At 40.6% G+C, this 24,639-nt stretch overlaps 2 protein-coding genes across 5 annotated transcripts in view; both read left to right on the plus strand.

Annotated features, from left to right (window-relative positions):
- Positions 1-7,211, plus strand: part of dus1l (dihydrouridine synthase 1-like (S. cerevisiae)) — a 100,234-nt gene extending 93,023 nt beyond the window's left edge. For all 4 annotated transcript variants that reach the window (XM_073026081.1, XM_073026083.1, XM_073026082.1 and 1 more), the window contains 2 exons: positions 2,970-3,045; positions 5,197-7,211. In XM_073026081.1, coding sequence (XP_072882182.1) covers positions 2,970-3,045; positions 5,197-5,306 — 186 coding nt within the window. In that variant the 3' untranslated portion in view covers positions 5,307-7,211. The remainder of the gene's footprint in view (positions 1-2,969; positions 3,046-5,196) is intronic.
- A 14,998-nt stretch (positions 7,212-22,209) lies between these two features.
- Positions 22,210-23,923, plus strand: LOC140714883 (QRFP-like peptide receptor). The gene has a single exon (XM_073026559.1). It carries the CDS (start codon positions 22,276-22,278, stop codon positions 23,551-23,553), a length of 1,278 nt encoding a protein of 425 aa, XP_072882660.1. The 5' UTR covers positions 22,210-22,275; the 3' UTR covers positions 23,554-23,923.
- The last annotated feature ends 716 nt before the right edge of the window (positions 23,924-24,639 follow it).

A 24,639-nucleotide genomic window follows, 5' to 3' on the forward strand; every position in this document is an offset into this window, starting at 1 on the left:
ATTAAATAACTGTATACCAAAAATGAATGATGCGATACCTAAAATAATTACAGTTATGTTATACTTACACAGATGCATTGAATACAAAGAAGGAACAGATGGTCTTATCTCCAGCTAATTGGTAAATGTTCGAACCAGTTAAGTTGGCTTAAGGATGACACACCTGGTCAGCAAGATTATAGCCCATCTGTTTAATTAGTCATTGAAGATAGCAGTTGTCATGGGGACTGAGATACTTTTATATACTGAGATACTCCAGCCCATCATTTGGGTCCATGACAGATAGAATGGTCTTGGCTGGGTAGACATCAGCTCTGTGTTTATACTTGGCACAGTTTTCACTATTTAAACTTCCATGCACTTGGTGTCTCAATACTGTTTATTATCCATCTTAATGGTATCTTAACCAAGCTTGGATATTTTATACTTGGTCTCTTTATTCAAGCCGTTATTTTAGGTTGCAAGTAGCTGAGACTTGAGTGCTGACCCTTGTTCTACAAGATTACTATTCATTTATTTTTCTTGATCTTGTGAATGATAGTAGCAGATGGTGAAGAGTAGCAGCCATTATTATTTTTCACTTATTCACAAAGGATGCACTCGGGAATGCTGAAGGAAATGCTGGGTAATAACTATGTGAGAGAAAAGAATAATTTTCCCATTCACTAATAGACAAGTAAATAGTCGCAAGCAGTAGCTTCTTCATCTTTCTTAGAAGATGAAACTAAATATTTTCATCATAAGAATCTATTCCCAACCACCCCTTGCTTAATGGTATTAGTCCATGGCATAAAAAAAGGTTGGGAACCCCTTGTTTACAGGAATGTAGAAGTTTGGAATTCTACTTGCTGTTTTTCTTGTGGATTAGCCTAACAATCACCAATCTGATTAAAGTGTATTTAGCTGTGACAGAAAAGCATGCTGGCAATTGTAGAAATATTAAGAAAATTTTTGGTACTCAGTACTTGTGGATGTTCTGTAGTCTGCTTCATAACAATGTTTTAGCACATACATGCAAATTGGTTTTCTGAATAAGAAAACTTTTGAGTAGAAATGGCTTGAGTATTCATAATTATGTTGCATACAGATGATTGCTCATCATTCACATTGATTCTACACATACTAAAAATGAACAAAAACGATAGCAGAGTAACTTAAACAATAGAACTTCTATAAGAACTCAACAATTTTCTTGATTAGAACTATACATTGGAATTGGATTCTTATATACAAACTTGCAAATGGAGCTGTAGCATGATTTAGCCACACAATGGTGAGTATATAGGGAATATAATAATAAAGGGCTGAGGTTACAGCCTTGCAGGACACTGGTGTGAAGGATAAAATCATGGAGGCAAGTCAAGTCGCTTTTTATTGTCATTTCGACCATAACTGCTGGTACACTACACAGTAAAAACGAGACAGCGTTTTTCAGGACCATGGTGCTACATGAAACAATACAAAAACTACACTGAACTAAGCAAAAACAACACAGAAAAAAACTACACTAGACTACAGACCTAGGATTGCATAAAGTGCGCAAAACAATGCAGGCATCACAATAAATAATAAACAAGACAATAGGCACAGTGAGTTGGTGTCAGTCCAGACTCTGGGTATTGAGGAGTCTGATGGCTTGGGGGAAGAAACTGTTGCATAGTCTGGCCATGAGGGGCCCGAATGCTTTGGTGCCTTTTCCCAGATGGAGGTGTCCATTGATTAGGAAGTTAGGGATTCAGTTGCAGAAGTAGGTGCAAAGTCATAGGTCTAGGGGTTTGGGGATGAGTTTAGAATTACAGCACTGCAGGCAATGCTGTAGTCAATAAGCAGGAGTCTGATGTAGGTGTCTTTGCTATCCAGATGAAAACGGCCTTAAAATTATACAACATTTAAATGAACTTCATTGCTTCTTGACCTTTAGATGATTAACCTTTATATTTTGGTTAGAAAAAATTACACACCACCATTAAACGTCCTGTGCATTTCTTCCTTTCATCACCAGTGCACATTGGCAATAGTGTGCACCATCTACATAAATGTACTGCTGTCTACTCAGCCAGTCTATCCCCAAAAGCATCTCCTAAAGCTGCAACTTCTACCGCCAAGAAGGCCAAATATTGTATGTGGAAACACCACCAGATGTGGATTCATTGATCACTGAACACTCTGACAGTATACTTTTATCATCACTAGGTCCAAATCCTGAAACTCCAGACTCGCCAAAAGGACTATACCCACCCACCAGTAACTGATCTTTACCAAAAGGAGGGCAGCAGCTCGAGCATGTGGCTCATCGGCAATGGCTTTGCCAATAATGTGCAGATTCCAAAACACCATTAAACACTGCATTCCATCTGTTCCTTCTCAAAAGAACAATGGAATATGTTTAAAGAGCGAGATGATGTAAGACTTTCAAAGTGAAATAACTTGGCACCGGTCTTAGTCTTTCTAATCCATATGACATAATTTGGTGACTTTAAGAGAAATATGATCAAATTGCGAACTGTGATGGAAATTGTATGTCTTTCATAAAAGAATGATCTTTGCATAGAGTACTAGGGGTTAAAAAAAATACATATACAGAGATCTACAGAATTCCTTCTTGCGAATCCATGGGTCTCAATATTTCTCAGGTGTCCAAGTTACACTTACAAATTGCCAGGGATCAAAATGATCTTTTCCAGCTGTACATATTTCTTAAAAAAAAATGTTTTGTCACTTCAGCCTCATGTGCTTTACTTCCCACTTAAATTCCTAGTTTGGCGTTTGGGCAAAAGAGCTTAACATCAAGGCAGCTGCGGAAAAATATTTTTAAGAGTTTTGTTGTATTAACAGTGATGTTGATCCATCAAGTGAACATCAGAGCTCAGTGCTAGCAAGTTACTTTAATGTTTGCAGATATTTGAAATTAATAAGTGTAATCTGCTATTGAGCAGTAATAAGTTTGAATGTCTGTTTTGTAAATCCAGGGAACAAAATGTATTTTCAACTTGTGTCGTGGCTGTTGTAAGAAGAAAGCGTTCAAAGAGATGGCTGACTGTGCAGGTCAGTAAGCTCTAAAAATTGTTTAATCGATTAAATCCTAGTATGTGAATTAAACACAGAATGTTGGAAAGATTCATCAAATCAGGCAGGGTCTGTGGAGAGAGAGGGAAGTTGAGATCATGCTGGAAACCTCTTTCACCTCCTACCCCCCTCTATAAAAGTTCACATTCACTTTTTAAATCTTTTTCTGAGTTTTGAATTTGATTACAGCTCTTTAAACAGAAACATAGCGAAATCGCATAGAGTAGTGGTCACCAACCTTTGTAAGCCCAAGATCCCCTACCTCGGCCTTAGTGAAAGGCGAGATCGACCCCAGATCGATTGGTTACACGCATGTGCACCGGGGCAGAAAAGACCAGAAGTAAAACCCTGCAACCCGTAAGTAGAAATAATGCCTAAACACCAGGGGTTCCCACCGTTTTTTGCACCGCAGACCGGTTTAATATTGATAATATTCTTGCGGACCGGCCGTCAGGGGTGGGGTGGGGGGTGGTGTTAAACACGACGGGAATACAGCGATACTTGAAGCAGGTTCCTTACGTCCAGTCGATTACGCAATTTAGTTTTCGCGGCTCTCGGCGCTTAGCTGCTGTCCCACGCTGCTCAGGTTTTTTCTGCTGAAAAAACTCAGCGGGTTCGTCTTTAAGTGCAGGGTGCTTGGACTCAGGGTACCGAAGCAGTTTTGAGGGCTTCATTGCCTCAATAGACAGCCTCCCGGCCTGAACTCCAGCCTCTGCCCGCCCGCCGCCAGACACCCTGGCCAAGTGCGGCTGGTCGTGGGTGGGGTGAGAGGACAAGGTAAGGGCCGGAGGTCACCGTGCCAGGGCCGCGGCACTCGCAGTCCGGAGAGAGCAACCGACGGAGCAAGGAGAGCAACAGGCCTGCACCCGCCCTCCCCCTTTGTAGGATCTATCGGCCAACAGAAGTTTGTTTCAGCAGATCACAGTGAGGTAGCTGCTCTGATACTTACGAAACCTTGAGCCCAAATTAGGTCGTCTGCGAATATTTTAGCACCGGGTTCCCCACGAACATTCAGTGTGCTAAACAGGTTCAGAGGCGGCGCCCATCTGTCCGCGCTCCAGGCCAGTACCAACGACACTTCTCGCTGGCTGTGCTTCAGGCCAGTAGCATTGGCACTTCCTGCCGGCCGCGCTCTGGGCCAGTAGCATCGGCATTTCCCGCCGGCCGCGCTCCGGGCTGGTAGCATCGGCGTTTCCCGCCGGCCGCGCTCCGGGCTGGTAGCATTGGTGGTTCTTGCCGGCTGCGCGAGGCGAACACTGGCGCGAGGGTATCACTGCGTTTAGGCAACTGATGACATCGCGTGGGTTCAAGTTCAGCAGTGGGCGTGACAGGGAATGGGGAAAGGTGTGGCTGATTGATATTGTTTCCAGCGGCCCGGTGGTTGGGGACCACTGAAGTACACTGTGTAGTTCAGGGAAGCTATGCGCATGCGCACTGGGCAGAAAGAACAGAACTAAAACGCCGCAACCCAGAAACAATCTCTCAACAGTATTTGTGTATTTACTTCTCATTTTTTTTCGGGATCTACTGGGAAAGTCTCAAAGATTGACCAGTTGATCGTGATCGACGGATTGGTGACCACTACCATAGAGTAATTTTTATCAGCCCAAAACTATTGTTTGCTAACCAGCAAGATGTTAACTGGCTTCATAGTTGGGCAACAGGAGGACATTGACCCACGCAGGTCAAGATCCTGAAGATGTAGTAGTGGTGTAGTTGGCCTTTATAAAGGACATGTGTCTGGCACCGGAGTTCTGTTTGCTTCAGCCATTTGTCCTAGTGTTTAATATTTTAACAGCTCCTTAGCTGGTTAGTCACAAGAGATGTGTACCCTTATGAGAGTGCCTCTTCCTCTTCTTTAATCCCTTCTTAAAATCCACACTTCACTAAGCTTTTAATTGCTTTGGTCTTGCCCTTTTTCTAATTACTTTCCTGAAACCCATTGCAATGTTTGCATATGTCACTGGTACATCATAGATCCAAATTTTTGATCATTTTAGAAACAGATACTCACCTCCATGTTACAAACTACAGTGAGACCAGAATGGGACACAGCTGAGGTATTGATTGCTTCATCAGCTTCAGACAGAATGCAGCTTTTTAATGAATTGTTGTTTGGTTTATTGGTAGGTCATGGATTACTCTTCAAAACTAAACATGAGAAGAGATTGAAATGGAAACTAATGGAAGAGGGAATACTGGAAAATGGAGACAGAATTCATGAACATTTGGATTCCTGAAGAAATTGTCCATCCCATTAAATTTTAATGGATATTTGGTTTGTTGCGCGCACACACACTTAAATGTATTTATGCACAGGGCTCAAGGTTAAGATTTCTTTTACCATTCAAGTATTAGTTTTGAACTATGCTAAGAAGCATTCTGGTCAACTAACTGTATTAATCTTGTGATATTTGCACAGTATTCCCATGTCCCGTTTGACTTTTAATTTTGGTTTCCCGGTTCCCCCTCTGATTTTAATACTTAGCTGTCGAGCAAATGAAAGAGGACATTTTGAAGCCATCAACAAAACTATACTTCCAATAATTATTTTAAATGCCTATCATTCTGTTGTCCTTTGAGAATAATAATCCAACGGGAAAGTTAAATAATCCAATAGCAAATAAAATGGTCTCCAATCTGCTAACTTATCATGAATTTCCCGAACCCCAAGTATCTACCAGATGTCAGTTAATCATTCTTAACCTTTTAAAGACATTTACAGGAAGGAAGCTTCCAGTGTATAAATTTTATTTATGGTAGTTTGTAAAAGATGCTTAATTGGTCCAAGAAATTTTAAAGTAAGTAGAACATTTTAATATTATCTTTCATGACATTGGCCAAGGAGTTCATCAGCTTTGTGCACTGGTTTTGGGAACTGTTGTGACCTCTGCCATACTGAACACTTGAGACCCACTGTGCAAGGCTTGCTAATTCAAGAAAAACTTCCAAGAATGCAAATGAAAGTCTGATGAAAGTGTATGCTTGAAGGTACTCTGTTTTAGTCTTTCACTGTTGCAATGTGATGCCATTTGGCATTGCCATTGACAATAATTGAGCAAATATTTTATGACTGAGCTTCACAGATGAAATTCTTTTCCTTAAAATTGTGTGGTATCAAAGGAATGTATTTGCTTTCTTAAAATAAATGCATTGTATTAAATTAAGTTATTGCAATGGAATAGAAAATAAATTCCTAAAAACAACTACAATGTATTTCATAGGTGGCAGTTGGTTGAACATATAAATCTTAGAAGTAACAATCTATACGATGATAATAGATGCATCAGTTTACCTTTTAAGGCTCTTTATTTTGATTTTTGATTTTTGTTGCAAAACATTTGATTCATGATTGTATAGTGTGGCTGGTTATAGGATAAACATGAGCAGAGGTTCTCTGTGCTTGAAGTGACTTCTGTGTAATACAATTTAATGCATGCAGGTCAAATGTTCTTGCCTGAGCTTTTTTCATAATCCTTTTGACCCTGAAGCTTCGAGTGCATCATCGTTATTACGGGAGGATAAAGGAGAATCACATAGCTTCACTGAATTCATGTTACTACAGGCACTCTGATCTCTAGCCATAATTCACACAAGGATCTGCAATGATTTGTTTCTTGCCATTAAAATAACTAGCAACGTACAAATCTGCTGCTATTCAGGGTACAAACATGAGCTCACAGTATCTTAGAGGGTGTGATTGATCAAATTAATATTAAATGGGCTGTTAGTAAATTAAGGGAGGATTGGATTGAACCTCTACAAGCTTCCTCATTTGTGTCCAGCACATTTGGCCTTGCATACCCTCAGAATGCATAGAGTCTTTACTATTCCTTGCCCTTTGAATCTGGGTAAATACATTTGAGCATGAAGCCTTTGATGAATATTCAGAGATTTTATTAAGACTGGATGTCAAGTTTTATGTTTATTTTTGCATAGGCATTCACTTACAGCTGAAATAAGGAAAACATAATTTGCCGAATTAAGGAATTTCTAAAACCAAGTTTTAAACAATATTTTCAGTGCATGGTTTAAAGGAAACATTTTGTTAGATTGGCAGAACTGTTTAATGGTAAATTTGTAAAATTGGTGACTGTTAATATTTTCTTTGAAATTATTTAATAAAACTTCAATTTTATGTATAATTCGTCCTTTCAAGATGGTGTATTTAATTTCTCTTGCAGTATATATTAGTATGAAAGCTATTCCTCTTCCAAAAGGAATTTGTAATAACGGGGAATTTCAAATTGTTCAAGATAATCAAGCAAAACCAAGAATTCAGCAAAAGGAATATCTCATCTGACTAATGAATTGGTGTTCTGTGAAGAACTGAAAAATGCACAATTAGGACAACGTGTAGATCTAGTATACTTAGATTTCCAGAAGACATTTAATAAAGTTGATCAAGTAAATTTGATTAAGCATTTGAAGGGTTTCGGTCCAAAACGTCGACTGTACTTTTTTCCATAGATGCTGCCTGGCCTGCTGAGTTCCTCCAGCAGTTTGTGTGTGTTGCTCAGATTTCCAGCAGCCACAGATTTTCTCTTGTTTGCCATATCAAATGTTATTATAATAATGTGGAAGATAAAATATTGACATGGACAGGAGATTGGATGTCTCGCAGGAAATCATGAGCGTAAATATTTCCTTTTTTAGAATGAACATCACACATGTAAAATCCAAGCTTCTCATTCTACTATTAAGCTTAATGCTCTTTATTTATCTTTTATTTAGCTGTTGTTACTTCGTATGCTTTAACTTTGTAATCAGTATATAAATCGAAAAGCAAACTGAGTGAAGGTGAATAGAGAGAATAGAGGTGACATGTGGAACAGTGAATTCTCCTTAACTTCCCTTGGCAATTGCTGGTTTCAGGTATCAGGCTGTGAAATTTTCTACTTGTATTAAGTTTGGAAGAGAAATTAATAAAAATATTTGTTTAAACAAGAGCAGATGAAGGGCAAAAGCCAGTGAATCATCCCATGCCTTTCTGCAGCTGCAGAGCACAGTAGTTTAGACCTCAGGTCCTGCTCCTTACTAAAGAAGTTACATCTTGAGCACTTACACGTCATCAGGTATGTCCTTTTATGACTCACGGTAATAAATAAAGGATTCAGTCACATTATAAGTCTTGGCTATTGGAACTGTAAGCTAAAGTGTCCATATGGTAACTCTAGGGCCACTTCCATACGTACATATCATGATGCCATCATGATACAGGTACTGATCAACCTATTGCACAATTAAGGGGCTTTATCTTTTTATTCCAATTATCCGGTGGCAAAGGCAAAAAAATTTTAATATAATAGGCACTATCGTTAGACACTGCCATAAGACATAGGAGCAGAATTGGGCCATTGCGTCTGCTCTGCCATTCTATCATGGTTGATTTATTATCCCTCTCAACCCCATCCCCTTGCCTTCTCCCCGTAACCTGTAATGCCCTGATAAACTAAGAATCTAGTAACATCTGTTTTAAATATATTTAATAATTTGGCCTCTACAGCCATCTATGGCAATGAATTCCACACTTTCACCACCTAATGGCTCAAAAAATTCCTTCTCATCTGTGCTCAAAGTGGACGTCTCTCTATTCTGAGGCTGTGCACTCTAGTCCAACACACACCCACGATAGGAAACATCGTCTCCACATCCACTCTGTCTCGGCCTTTCGCTATTTGAGATCCCCCCCTCATTCTTCTAAACTCCAGTGAGTGCAGGCCCTGAACCATCAAATGCTCCTCTTATGTTAACCCTCCTGTTTCCAGAATCATTCGCATGAGCCTCCTCTGGACCGTCTCCAATGCCAGCACATTTTTTTTTCTTATATCAAGGGCCCAAACCTGCTCACGATTCTCCCAAGTGCAGTCTGACCAATGATGCCTTAGCATTACATCCTTGCTCTTGTATTCTAATCCTCTCAAAATAAATGGTAACGTTGCATTTGCCTTCCTTACCACAGACTCAGACTGCAAGTTAACCTTTAGAGAATCCTGCACAAGGGCTCCCAAGTCCCTTTGCTCCTCTGATTTTTGAATTTTCTGCTTGTTTATAAAATAGTCTATGACTTTATTCCTTCTACTAAAGTGCATAACTATATACTTCCCTATACTATATTCTGTCTGCCATTTCATTGCCCATTTTCCCGATCTGTCCAAATCCTTCTGAGGGCTCCCTGCTTCCTCAACACTACCTATCTTTGTATGGTCAGCAAGCTTGGCCACAAAGCCATCAAATTTGTCATCCAAATCATTGAGATATAACCTGAAAAGAAGTAGTCCCAAAAGGAAACTATGTTGACTTTGACCTATTTTATCATGTGCCTCTAAGTACCCCGAAACCACATTCTTAATAATGGACTTCAAATCTTCTCAACCAGAGGTCAGGCTAACTAGCCTCTAAGTTCCTTTCTTCTGCCTCCTTTCCTTCTTAAAAAGTGAAGTGACATTTTCAATTTTCCAGTCCTCTGGAACCATTCCAGAATCTGTGGTTCTTGAAAGATCATTATTAATTTCTCCACAATCTTTTCTGCTACCTCTTTCAGAACCCTGTTGTGCAGTCCATCTGGTTCAGGTAACTTATCTCCCTTCAGACCATTCAGCTTCCCAAGCACCTTCTCATTAGTCATAGCAACTACACTCACTTCTACCCACTGACACTCTCAAATGTCTGGCATACTGCTAGTGTCTTCCACAGTGAAGACTGATGCAAAATACTTACTAAGTTTTTCCTCCATTACTACTTCTCCAGTGTCATTTTCCTGCAGTCCAATATCCACTTTTGTTTCTTTTTCATTCTGTAGATCTGAAAACACTTTTGGTATCTTTGAAATTTTTGGCTAGCTTACCCTCATTCCATCTTTTCTCTCCTTAAGGTTTTTTTAGTTGCCTTATGTTGGTTTTTAAAAGCTTCCCAATTCTTTAACTTAAAACTAATTTTTGCTGTATTAAATGCCCTCTCTTTTACTTTTATACCATCTTTGCTTTCCGTTATCACCCACAGTTAACTCACTCTCCTTTTAGAATACTTCTTCATCTTTGGGATGTGTCTGTTCTGCATCTTCCGAATTAAAGGCACAAATCTATTCTGGCTAATTACCAGCCCATTGGAATACTTTCAGTCCTCAGCATAGCGATGGATAGTGTCATTCACTGTGCTATCATTGCACCAGCTACTAATAACTTCACCTCTGGTTTAATCGAACATGAGCATCCAACCCTTTACAAATGTAGTCCAAATAGGGAATTCCAGGGTAAGATGAGTGTGACATTAAAACAGTTTTGGACTGAATGGAAAGTCTTGGTTAAATTATAGTCAGTGGCAATTGGAGAAAAACTCTGTCCAATTCTGTGTTTATTTTCCTTTTGTCCTGCCTTAACGTACTATGAAATGGTCTGTCTGAATGGTATGGAAACAAAAGCTTTTTACTGTATCTTGGTACATGTGACATTAACATTACAATTACCATTGGTTGTAATCAAGTCTGGTACAAGAGAAGATGGTGTTTGCTTGAGCTCTATCAACTCAGTCCCAGGGTGCTGCTGCAGAAATACCTAGGTGTCCTGGGACCATTCATCACCTCCAGTTCCTTTACGAATGAATCTTTCATGATAAGAATTGGGATTTCTGCTGATTTTCTTCCGTTCATTTTTTTTTCCACAGCTCTGGTGAGAGAAGCAGACCATGCTTCATATATTATAAATGTATAACAATGTTCAAGCTTGGGGTAAGACACCTACACCTTGCTAGTCCCAGGCAGCAACCACCATGAGCAAGAACAAGTCCAACCATCACTTCCTGGTGCGAGAAACTTCCAGCATCAATATCCCACCAGTCACCACCAACCAGCAATTTAACCAGGTCGGCAGCATTGACACGGTGTCTCAAAGAACAGCTCAGAGACTATGTATTCTGTTGTGAGAGGTAGTTTCCTCATCCCCCTGAAAGACACAAGTCAGGAGCCCAGTCGATATTCACTTGATTAAAGATGTGGGCCCAATGGCACTCAAAAAGCTCTGCTTTTCAGGACAAAGTTTGTGAGTTGAGTACTTTAATCTTCTCTTTATACATTCACTTTATTCACCTCTGGCACTCTGTGTCTGCAGAGTATTCCTTCTAAAACTGTATAGAAGTAATCCACCAAGACTGTTTAGATTGCAATTTCACCCCCTCCCCAACCTCTCCCAAGAAAAATCACACAAGATGCTGGAAGAACGTAGCAGGCCAGGCAGCTTCTAAGGTAAACAGTCAACATTTCAGATGGAAACCCATCATCACTGCCGATGAAAAGTCTCGGCCTGAAATATAGACGGTTTACTCTTTTCTATTGATGTTGCCTGACCATTGAGTTCCTTCAGCATTTTGTGTGTATTGTTTGAATTTCCAGCATCTGCAGATCTTCTCTTGTCCAAGATATATCAGAAAGGTTAAGAGTGGTAATGAAAGAAATCTGGGACAATTAAGCTGAGCTGAGGAAGATGTTTTTTGCCATTAAGCTGCACAGGTACAGATGACTATTTATAAGGCAGATGGAGGACTTGTATCCTATCAGTAAGAGACTGCCATATGAGTCCAGCTGCCTTCAAACATGTTTATGAAGAATAATGTAAAGCCATTAGTTTTTCTGTAAAGCCATTAATTTTCCATCATCCACTTCTTGCTTATTACTTACAGATGACAAAATTACAGTGCATGCTGTAAGTTTCAATGTTACTGAAATCTCTGCTGGGGCAAAATAAAAGAACAGCTAGTATGTCACGTAAAAATACTTATCGTATTTCTATTGGCAATCCAGGTAACTCTACTGTTGTTGTCTGTGCTCATCTTCTGCCCATGACTGCCTTTAAGACTACTGTTAGGCAAGCAATCATTCACTCGTTTGATTTGTTTCTCAAAATACTGTAAGCTCGAGGCTGTATAAGTGAAAATAACACCCAGAAGTTCTGTAAATCTGCTACAGATAAATGATTTACAACTCTTTCATTTGTCGTAAATCATGAGACAAATGGAATAGGTCTCACAAATGTAGCTATTTCGGTAAAAACTTGCTAATGAAGTTAGTCTCCCTAACAGTTTGAAAGTAACAACCAGAATAATTTGTGATGGTAAATCAGTTCTCTTTAAGGCCATGTCAGAAAATGAAAGAAATAAATACAGTATGCATATGCACATAATATCTTTCCCACTCCACTTTCTGCTGGGATCGCGACCTCTGTGATTCTCTTATCCATTCATCCCTCCCCACTAATCTCCCTCCTGGCACATACCCCTGCAAACGACAGCAATGCCACACCTGCCTATTCATGTCCTCCTTTGCCTTGATTCAGAGCCCCTAACAGTATTCCAGGTGAGGCAACAATTCACAAGACATGAGACCCGATGTAAATTGGGGGACCATTTTATCGAGCACCTCCACTCCATCTGTCAAAAGCTTAATTTCCCAGTGGGAAACCATTTAATTCCTATTCCCATTCCCATTCTGACAGGTGGTTCCATGGCCTCCTCTTTTGCCATGCTGAGGCTACTATCAGGGTGGAGGAGCAACACCTGATATTCCATCTAAATATCCTCCAACGTGATGGCATGAACATTGAGTTTTCCTTCCTATAATTTTTTTCTTTTCCACTTCCCTCTTCTTCTATTCCCTGCTGTGGCTTCTTACGTCTTCTCCTAACCTGCCTATCACCTCCCCTGGTCCCCCTTGTCCTTCCCTTTCTCCCATGATTCACTCACCACCCTAACAAATTCCTTCTTCCCCCACCCTTTACCTTTCCCATCCACCTGACTTCACCTATCACCTTCTAGTCCTTTTTCCCCTCCCTCCACCTTTTTACCTTCTTCCTTTACAGACTGAAGAAGGGTCCTTGCCTGAAACGTTGACTGTTTATTTCCATAGATCTTGCTTGACCTGCAGAGTTCTTCCAGTATTTTGTGTGTGTTTCTTGACTTTTACAAAGTCAGGATATCAATAAGCATTTTGCAGTCAGCCAAGTAAAATTGAAGGGTATCATAATTGTTTTGTAGGAAACACAGGAGCTGAGCATGTGAACACACTTACAAATGCTGATGACATAGTTACCTGGTTTATAGGTGATAGAGCAACGAATATTGGCCATGACACTACTGCTCCTCTTCAGAATTGCACTTTGGGTTCTTCTACATCCAACTGAAATATCAGTTTATCGTCTTAGCTGAAAAGCAGCTTCTGAACAGTGTAGCACTTAACCAGTGTCAGCCCAGTTCTCAGTTGAAATTTACATAAAATTCAGAGATAAAAATGCTAGCCAATGTTCCACAGTTGATATTGCATGGATTCTAGGTCAGGTTGAAGATGTTACCCTTGAGCACTGCATGCTCACTAACATCACATCACAAAATATTTCAAACTGAAATTTGTCAATCAGCAAGCCAACCAGAAATTGTCATACGATGCAGCATGACTGCAGATCTGGATAGACTGATTTCCAGAGGAATTTTCTCACCTGTTCCAGTAGCATTAGGAAATGTGGGCATTTATTTGTAACCTAGAATTTATACAATGAATTTAAAGTCCATACTCCTGTTGTGGAAATCTATCACATCTCTTGTGGATTAGCTTATTTACTGTGATCTAAAAGCATATCATGGCACCTCCTGAGCAATGAAATAATAGTCCTTCAGTGTACTGGGGTACATTATTTTATGATCATTTAGAATTTGATTTTGATTGGTAAAGTTCAACTTCAATAAGTCACTTATAAATCAATAAAGAACTACTTCAGATTAAGATAAAGATAATACCTAAGTATAGGAAGGACCTAAAAATACAGATGAAAAGAAAACACTTTATCTTTATGAATATTATTGGAATTTTCAGGAGGAAATTCTAACAATGCCACTCAAGTGAACATTTGAAGATTTTGTTACTGTTAAGAAGTTTTCCAGCAATGTAGCCCATGCTCTTCAATGCTTTTGATATACCTGTACATTTTCCATTTAGGGTTTCAGCACTACCAAAAGAGGAAAAATCCATAAAAGCCTGAAGTGTTGTTCAAGCTAACCCCACTTTGTCAATTTTTGCATACTTATACAGTAAATTAAGCTTTCACCCCGTTCTCTGTTGTCTGAGTTGCAGGGTAATCCAGTAATATCGCAGATACTACTCTAACTTGATCTTACCATGTTCTTGGAGCCTCCTTCTCCTGTCAGCTCTTTGATTTTCCAATGACTAAATCTGATAGGGTTGCTCAGATTTGATCCAATCCAGCAGATGTAAGATCACTTCACTCTATGTCCTGTGTTTCAGCTTCATTTTTAGATATCCCTGATGTTGCTCCCACTCACTATTCTGCCTCTCACAGAACCAGGCTCATCCCTTAGCTTGACTCAAGTAGTTCAATAAGGGATATTCTGGGCTATGAGGTTCCAGGTGCCGGAGGCTCCACTTCTGCTGTTGCTGTTGGCGCACAGACCTTGGTAGATGCCAGATCTGTTTTCAAACAATCCCATTTTGAGCAACAGTTGCACCACACAATTTAATGAAGGTAGGAGTTTGTACAGAGGTCTATGTGGTTTGACAAACTGCCCTGTCCCTGCAATTGCAGGAGAGTGGTAATTTATATATATTAGGGGGAGGGTTTGGGGATTGAAAGGGTTTGAACCAGGTCTTCAAGAGGCAGAGCCAACTGTTGGCAAATGTCCAAAAATAAGTCAATAATAAAGTTCAGCCAGTTAGAATAAATGCTGTAATCATAACTTTTAAAGCTTTAAACCATAGTGTCTTGTGCTAGAAATTGTTACACCTTATTATTCAATGGAGGGATTTGTAAAGTGACAAACACAGACGGCCTATGGGGCCACAATGTCCTTTCTTGCATGAATTATTGAAGAGTGAAAAGCCAGTCTGGCAACATATTTAACATACCCAATTAAATTGCAGAAAGTATGGAGGGGAGTACATTTGTCAATTAATTTATCTTTTCAGAAACAAGTGTCAAAAGATTTTTCAGCTGTCTAACCATTCATTTCACAATTGCAAGAGGTTAATAGAGACAATTTAAAAGGATGCCAAGTCTCAGTAGAATCTACATGGAATTGGTTTCAAGCTCAGCAATGACCTGAATCCAACTTCCACTTTTCTCTGCAAGTTGTCAAATGTATTCACACCCTTTGCAAACATCAAGAATAGCTTGAACAATGAGGATGTTTAAAAATAACAATTTGGAATTCCTTCTGAAATGCAGTTGATATTGAAGTAGTAAAGCATCTGGTAAAGAATAAATCAGGTTATCACTTCACATCTTACATAAAAATGCTGCACTTGGATGATCCGAGAAAAATCTATCCTTAAAGGTTGTGATTTTGGCTATATATAAATGAAATAAAGGTTAACTTCAGTTTCTCCCTCCCAAAATTTCATAGCATTATCACACCACAAAAGCAGCAATGAGAGAGAGAGCACCTGTTCAAAGTTTAAGGTCAATTTATTGTCAAAGTAACTATGTCACCATATACAACCCTGAGAGTAATTTTCTTATGGGCAAACTTAACAAATGCATAATAGAATAATCGCCATAATAGAATCAGTGAAGGAACACATTGTCTTGTCCATTTAACCAGGGTGCAAAAGACAGCAAACTGTGCAAATACAAAAATAAAGAAATAATGATAAATTAATAAATATCAAGAGCACGAAATGAATACTTGAAAGTGAATCTATAGGTTGTGGGAACATTTCAGTAATGGGGCAAGTGGAATTCAGTGAAGTTATCCCCTTTGGTTCAAGAGCCTGATGGTTGAGGGGTAATTAATGCTCCTGAACCTGGTGGTGTGAGTCCTGAGGTTCCTGTACCACCTTTCTGATGGCAGTAGTGAGAGGATAGTGTGACCTGGGTGGTGGGAACCTTAATGACGGATGCTGCTTTCCTGCAACAATGCAACATGTAGATATGCTCAGTGGTGGTGGGGGGAGGGAGATTTACCCATGACGGACTGGGCATATGCACTACATTTTGTAGGATTTTTCATTCAAGGGAATTGATGGTTCCATACCAGGCTGTAATGCAACCAGTCAATATACTCTCCACCATCATAGTGAATATTGTTTGAATTCACTTTTGTTCTGATGTTCAATTCAAGTCTCATTATTGCACCACAAAAGCAGCAGTGAGAGTTCCAGTTCAAAGGAAATTTTATGTCAATTTAACCACATGAATACAGCCAAACAAACCAGCATTACTAGGGACTACTACTACGTCGACTCAGGCCTAGGGGGCCGGCGTCGGGCAAAAAGGTTTCTAGGGAGTCAAGGTGCAAAGCCATGTTACCAACAGTCAAACACAGACAGCACACACAAGATCACAGTCATGTAATAAGAGCCCCAACGCCCACCACCCCCACTCCCGTGATGCCACAGCTTGATGCCCAGTTCTCACAAGTCAACAAACCCATATAGAATATTGGTAAAAGCAGAACGATGCAGACACCAAACTCCCACTCAGTGAATTCAGGGCTTAGAGTCCCAGTTCTCGCCTATGCAAGCACATATAGATTATTAGTAAAAACACAACCACACAAAAATATGTGTATATAGTTCAGACCCCTAAGTCCATTTGAAACAAAATAAAATGTTCCAATGAACACAGCAACTTTAAAGAAAATATGGGAAGCCAAAGCAGATGAGTTACAATTAGGACACTCATGAGTCAGAGGAGAGTGCAGGAACTGAAGTTCCAGTGATTTGAAAAGGAGCGTAGCAAACATCACCTACTGAGCTTGATACCAAACCATCAGGATTTCTATATACTTGGATAGCTTATTGTCCTCCTGAACCACTAATACACTCTGTGGCCATTTTATTAGGTACCACCTGCTCCTAGATGGCCACTGAGTGTATGTTCATGGTCTTCTGCCGCTGTAGCCCATCCACTTTAAGGATCAACGTGTTGTACTCCTCTGCAAACTATTGTTGTAATGCATGATTATTTGAGCTAATGTCACTGTCCTGTCAGCTTGAACTAGTCTGGCCATTCTAATCTGACCTCTCTCATTAACAAGGTGTTTTCATGCACATAACTTCTGCTCACTGGATTTTTTTGTTTGTTTTTTTGCACCATTCGCTGTAAATTCCAGAGACTGTTGTGCATAAAAATCCCAGGAGATCAGCAGTTTCTGAGATACTCAAACCACCCTGTCTGGCACCAACAATCATTCCATTGTCAAAGTCACTTTGATCACATTTCTTCCCCAATCTGATGTTTGGTCTGAACAACTGAACCTCTTGACCATGTCTACATGCACTGAGTTGCTGCCACATGATGGGTAATGAGGTACTAGGATTAACAAGCAGGTATACAGGTGTACCTAATAAAGTGGCCACTGAGAGTAGTCATCATGCCTGACCATTATGAAGGTCTCATTTATACTTTCCTGGCTGTCAAAAAGTTGTATTCCTTCCCTCATTTATGCGAATAACTTTCTTACATGTTAATTTAAGCTTACGTAATTTATATTTGTCATATTTGTAATGCACTGTGCTGCTGCTGCTGCAGAAAGCTAATTTTCATGGCATTTTGTCCCTTAAGTACAGTACACATACCCATGACAATAAACTTGAACTTGAATTCACCCAGACACCCGTAAAGATTGTCGGCTGCTCTGCCAACTGCTGGTTAAAGACTGGCCACTCACTCTCATCAGAACAGTGTCATTTGCATGTCAAACCCACACTGCCTTCAAATTATTTGTGCCAAGATCCATCCAGGCAGGCGTTTTTCACGATAAGCAAATAACTAAGCACATAATACTGAAGAGGCGACTAAAGCCTTGATTAGATGACCTAAGTAATACATCATGAACAACAGATGGAAACCAGCAAAGAGAGAGCATCATCTGATTCCACTTGCTGAGTTGGAGGAATCCATCCAGATTATTGATTAGTAATCAAAATTATCCATGGAAGATGATTCAAGTAAGTTTTCCAGAGACAGAGGCAGAAAGGGACAAAATAAACAAGGCCCACATCGTTCCAGGCAGGCTGTAGAAATTCTCATGCCCCATTGGAAGCATGGGTCAGATTTGAAATAAGCTAAGAGTCAGAATTACTGCTGCACCTTGCTGCGTTCTGTCGAAGGTTTGAGTATAGATTGGCCAGAGGTGGTTTTGGTATCTCAAGACGATGAGCGGGCTGCCTTCAAGAGAGTGAATCCAAGGAAAGCACCCGGTCCGGACAGAGTACCTGGCCGAGTACTGAAGGCCTGTGCCCAAATCCGGCTGGTGTATTCACAGATATCTCCAACCTCTCGCTTCAGCAGTGTGCGGTACCCACCTGTTTCAAGCAGGCTTCAATCATACCTGAGCCCACGAAGAGCGTGGCGACCTGTCTAAATGACTATCGCCCAGTAGCACTTACACCCACAACGATGAAGTGTTTTGAGAGGCTGATTTTGAAGCATATCAGCTCCTGCCTGAATGGTGACTGGGAACTCCTCCAATTCGCCTACAAAGCAACAGGTCTACAGCAGATACTAATTCGTTGGCTCCTCACACACCCTGGAACATCTGGACAGCAAAGATGCATGCATCAGGATGCTCCTTCTCAACTACAGCCCGGTATTTAGTACCATCATCCCTTCAAAACTAACCAGTAAACTCCAAGACCTGGACCTCAATACCGCCTTGTGCAGGTGGATCCTGGATTTCCTCACTTGCAGACCCCAGTCAGTTCAGATTGACAAAAATATCTCCTCCTCAATCTCCATCAGCACCGGTGCACCGCAGGGATGTGTGCTTAGCCGCCCTGCTCTACTCCCTTTACACCTATGACTGTGTGGCTAATTACAGCTCCAACACTATATACAAATTTGCTGATGACACCACTGTTCTGGGCTGTATCAAAGGTGGTGATGAATCAGCAAACAGGAGGGAGGTTGAAAATTTAACTGAGTGGTGTAATAACAACAACCTCTTACTCAATGTCAATAAGGCCAAAGAACTGATTGAAGACTTCAGGAGATGGAAACCAGAGGTCCATGATCCAGTAATAATCAGAGGATCAGAGGTGGAGAGGGTTAGTAACTTTAAATTCCTGGGTTTCTCTTTCTCAGAGGACCTATGTTGGACCCATTATATAGATATAGTTGGGAAGAAAGCCCGACAGCACATCTACTTCCTCAGGAGTCTGCAGAGGTTTGGCATATCATCAAAAGCCTTGGCAAACTTCTATAGATGTGTGGTGCAAAGTGTGCTGACTGGCTGCATTACAGCCTGGTATGGGGAGACAAATGCCTTTGAGTGAAAAATCCTACAAAGAGTAGTGGATTCATCATGGGTAAAACCGTCCCAACCATTGAGTACACCTACATGAAAGGTTGCTGTAGAAAAGCAGGACCCATCGTCAAAGATCCTCACCACCCAGGCCATTCGCTTTTCTCGCTGCTGCCATCAGGCAGAAGGTACAGGTGCTTCAGCACTCACACCACCAGGTTCAAGTACAGTTCCCACCCCTCAGCCATCAGGCTCTTGATCAAAAGGGGATAACTACACTCATTTAAGGAATTTAAGGACTCTGTTAATTTGTTATTTCATGCTCATTATTTAATGCTATTTATGTATATCTGCATTTGCACAATTGGTTTACAGTTAACAGTTTCTGATGTTTACAGTTTACAATTACTGTTCTATAGAATTGTTAAGTATGCCCACAGTAAAAGAATCTCAGGGTTGTATGTGGTGACATGTATGAACTCTGATAATAAATTTTGCTTTGAACTTTGGACTTTGGACATACTAGTTGCTGTAATATACTTCCAGATACTGTGCCCATTTCATTCTACTTATTGTTTTGATAATTAAAACCCTGTTCACTCAGAAGTACAAAATATATTTAAATCACATGTCCTTAAAGATTAAGAAAATCTTCTAAGATCTCTTGTTATTATTTCAAAAATCTAAAACTCTTCCTCTGTGATTTGTAAGTCCAGAGATTTCATGTCCTAGTTACAAATATTCAGAGTTAATGGTTTTATTATTTCTCATGCTTGTTAGAAATTACAGTACATGGCAAAACTTCTGCATTATTTTCCCTCGGATTTTAATTTATAAGGTCTTTCAAATATCAGGTTGACAAAGTAACAATGGCAAAAGTTGGAGATTACAAGAGGAAGAAATATTGAGACAGGAATGCCAAGCACTTTAAAATCTTAGCAAGAGCTACAAATAGGCATGTAAACTCCCAGGGCAACATCTACAAATTAATCGCAGCACATTCAATATAGGCGACATTTTCATTTTGCATTTCCAATTGAAAGCTATTTCCAATTCTTGTCTTGATATTCTTAATTTATTCATTGGATGTAGAAAATATAGGCTATGTCAGTTCTTTCCAAATTGACCCCTGAACAAATGGTGCTTCAGTGGTTCTTAAGAGTCATCCACTCTGATATATCAAATAACTACAAATGCTGAACATCTGAATTAATAACAGAGAATGCTGGAACACTCAGAATGCGGGGAAAGAGAAACCTTTCAAATAGAAGATCCTTCAAAATTGTAATTAATCTGGAGTAACAAATTTCCTCCAACCTAATATTGTAAAGATGAACCCCACTGCCTTTGGCCCCTATCAAAAACACCACTCCCCAAATGACAACATTGCTTTCCAGAAGGGCCAGATGGGGCAATTTTATAGCGTGGGTATTCTGGGACCATTTATTGATTCTGGCTTTCTTCTCACAATGTCCATCTTTTTATTTAATTGCTTGATTTTAAACGACCCACATTATCCTCACGGGATTCAACTGTTGTATCTCATATTAACAACCTATAACTCCGGGACATCATTTAGCTGTGATTCTGTTGCATTCTATACAGTATCTGAAATGCATCACTACAAAACTAGCTTCATGGAGTCATACATTTTAAACAACTTGAATTGCTCATTTTCTCAAAGTGCCAACTGCCACTAGGAGATTATGTAGCTTTGGTATTTACTTTCATACAGGTTTTTTTTTAATCCCTAATAACATTTCGTTTTGTTTTAAATCTGCATAAAATAAAATGCAAGTGTGCCTTCAAAATTCAGAGACTATTATTTAACATTATTTCCCACTGCGCAGTGCGAAGTGTTCATGCAGGATCAAGTCGCTAAATATAAATTTACAAAAACTTATTCAGTGCAAAGGAAGCAAGCGTCCATTCAAAACAACAAGTATTCAGTTCTAAAGATTATAGAGGTATGAAAGATTGTTTACTAGATTAAATACTTCACGCAAGTTGATCAGATTTATTGTGAGGAACTATCATCAATCCCTTAAGTATAAGCATTATCCTATTCTGTCCTATGTTAGATTTTTAGATTCGAGCCTACTTGAAATTTTGTATTATCATTACCTCGGATATACAATACAGAAACAGGCCATTTAGCCCAGACTGTTTATGTTGGTATTTATGCTCTTCTCAACATACTACATTACTCCCTCATCTATATCTATTAGTGTAACCCCATTCCTCCCTTCTCCCCCACGCGCCTCTACCACTCACTGCAAAGAGTTCCACATTTCCACCACTCATTGTGCAAAGATTCTTCTTTATTTCCCATTGGATTTCCTGGTGATTATCCCGTCTTGATGACCTCTAATAATGCTCTTGCCCACAAGTGAAAACTTTCTGTCTCCATCTATTAATAACCGTCATCAGTTCTAAACTCCATTCACGCTTCTTCTCCTCTGAGAGCAAAGCCGTATATAATAATCCAGTTGGAAATGACGTGTATTGATGAGAGGACATCGCGCCGAGAATGGTCTCACTTGCTCGCGATCGCCATAGCCGAGACTTCCCGGAGCTTCACACGCTTCCTCCCTGTGGAAGTCCATTATCTACGTTCTTTTCCGTGGAAGGAGCAAGTGTCTGATCTGCTTGATTCAGCCGCAGCCTTCTCATAGCTCCATCACTATCTGGACGTTTCACTTCCATTGCTTTCACATACAAAAAAAAAGAGGTTTCCTAAACCGAATGAAACTTTTGAATAGTATCGAGCAAACTGGGAAAAAGAACATCCCCCCTCCCCAAACTCCAGTCCTCTGGTGCAGTTATCTCTCTGTTCTTGGTCACTGGGGTTTTGACAGTCTCCTGGCTTTGGAATAGCTGAACATGGCACTCGGCCGAGCCACACAGCGTTTGGCTGAAGGTTGGCTCGATGCACTTTTAACGCTTCAGTGAACCGAGTCTCTCAACATGAATGGAACCCAGTTCAGTTTGGAATTGCTTGAAAGGTTTCCCAGGAACTTCTCCTTGAGTCCTCCCAGTAGCAACCTGAGCTTTTGGGAGACCATCCATTTGAACGTTAACCTCCTGTTTTCCGGTTATGAGCCCACAACCATCGTCCTGGAGGTGATTTATTCGTTGTCCTTTATCACTGGATTTGTGGGGAACATCATGGCTCTGAGGGTCCTGACGAGAAGGAGAAGGAATCGCTTGGCTGCAGCTAGAGCGACCCGGAGTCTCTTGATCAACCTGTCCGCCTGTGATATGATGGTGGTGTGCATCTGCATGCCCGTCACACTTGGACGCCAGGTCTACAACGCTTGGGTATTCGGAGACTTCATGTGCAGGGCAGTGCCCTTCGTGCAGGCGGTAGCCGTCTCCGCCAGCGTGCTGAGCCTCGCCGTGATCAGTCTGAACCGTTACTACAGTGTCCACAGCCCGCTCCACGCCAGGGCTGTCTTCACCTGCAGAAGGGTCCTAGGAATGATCTGCACCGTCTGGCTTTTATCCGCGGCGCTCTGCATGCCCCTCATCTTCATGAATAAAACTGAAAACCTGGTGCTGTTGGAGGGGAAGCTGACCATCCCCGTGTGCGCAGAGAACTGGCCCGACGCGAAGCTGAGACAGGGCTACAACTTTTTACTCTTCTGCGCTCTCTACGGCTTCCCCGTCCTCTTCAACCTCGTCATCTGTTTCCTGACGGCCCGCCGGCTCTGGAGGAGCCAGGACAGGCTCCAGGAGGGCAACAAGAGGCACTTAGTGGGCAACAGCTCCAGGTTGAAGGCACGCAAGAAGATCGTCAAAATGGTCGTGGTTCTTGTCTTGCTCTTCGCCTTGTCCTGGCTGCCCTTGTATGCCATTGATATGTGGATCGATTTCAAGATGCCGAACGCTCCGCTGGACAGTCTCTACCAAGGATGGATTCTTCACATCCGATCTTTCGCGCAGTGGTTGGGCCTCACCAATTCCAGTCTCAACCCTCTGTGTTACTGCTTTATAGGAAACTTATACAGGTCCGTACAGAAGTTCAAGAAAAGCTGCAGGCAACGGATTTATTCCGTTTTCAGTCTAACCACGGGCAGCGCTCCGGCTCACGGCAGCGCTTCCATCCTGCTCCGGTACCGAGCTTCGCCTCACGTCGTGGAAAGTGAATTCAGCGACAGCACACATCACCCGCGATGCAGCCGGACTCCCAACCAAAGCCAACGCTTATCTTCTGGAATTACCTGTGGGACATCGTTTGACTAAACAACATGAGCGTTAATAAACTGCGGTAGTAATGTGTCAGGACATAAATATGGGCTGCGTCTCTATTTAATTCAAGATCTTTTCACCTGACTTTACTGTAAGTAACTAATCTTTCGACTTCGCTGATTATTCCAGCCCTGTAGAAGTTACGGAGAAATGTTCAGCCATCCTTGTATTGTGGTGGAGGCATTGGTCGGCAGCTGAGTATTACCCTTTACCTTGTCCCAGAGATCGGGACACTTCAGATCAAAAGGAAATGATATGAAGATATCCACGAGAAATTCCAACTCCCGCCTGTCTTGTGAAACAATTATTAGAGTATCAGTATATTTGGAATTATTATAAAATATAATATGTAATTGGAATAATATAAGGTAAACTACTTTATTTGTAAGTGATATTGACTGTTTAAACAAAGCGATTACGTTCTGATTGTGCCTGTTTTAGGCACGGACCCAAATCTTAAAAAGCTTTGCATTATTAAATAGTCTTCCAGTCTTATTGTTCGTGGGATGTTATAATGTAGATCGAAGGAGTGGGGAAACCCTTAATGTCTGCTGATACTAAGCAAGACAGAACAACGAGACTACTACAGTACTTCAAAGACAGACGTGCTGATAAACCAACATCGATCTGTTATTTTGTTACTGAAAAGTTTGTGTGGAAACGTGATTTGGTTGCATACCTTTATTTAATCATTGTAAAATGTACTTAATTTATAATTATGCTCAATGGATTAAACATCACCTATTGATATTATTTACTATGCTGCTTTTACGTTCAATTCCTTCCAAAAAGTATTAATTTCCAGTTAGTTCAAGTGCCATTTGAGGCCGAGTCAGACTATCGTGTGGCTCCTCTAAAGCTTCTAATGCCACTTATCCACTTTGTGCCAATGACAACGTTATAAATTTGACTCAGACCATAAACATAGGAGCAGAATTAGGCCAATCGGCCCATCGAGTCTGTTCTGCCATTCTACCATGGCTGATTTCTTACTTACATTTTTTTATTATTTTATTGAGATAGGCCCCTCTAGCCCTCATCGCTCAGCGGTCCCCCAATTGTAATCCTAGCCTAATCACA

Source organism: Hemitrygon akajei, chromosome 22, assembly GCF_048418815.1.
Source record: "Hemitrygon akajei chromosome 22, sHemAka1.3, whole genome shotgun sequence".
Lineage (NCBI taxonomy): Eukaryota > Metazoa > Chordata > Chondrichthyes > Myliobatiformes > Dasyatidae > Hemitrygon > Hemitrygon akajei.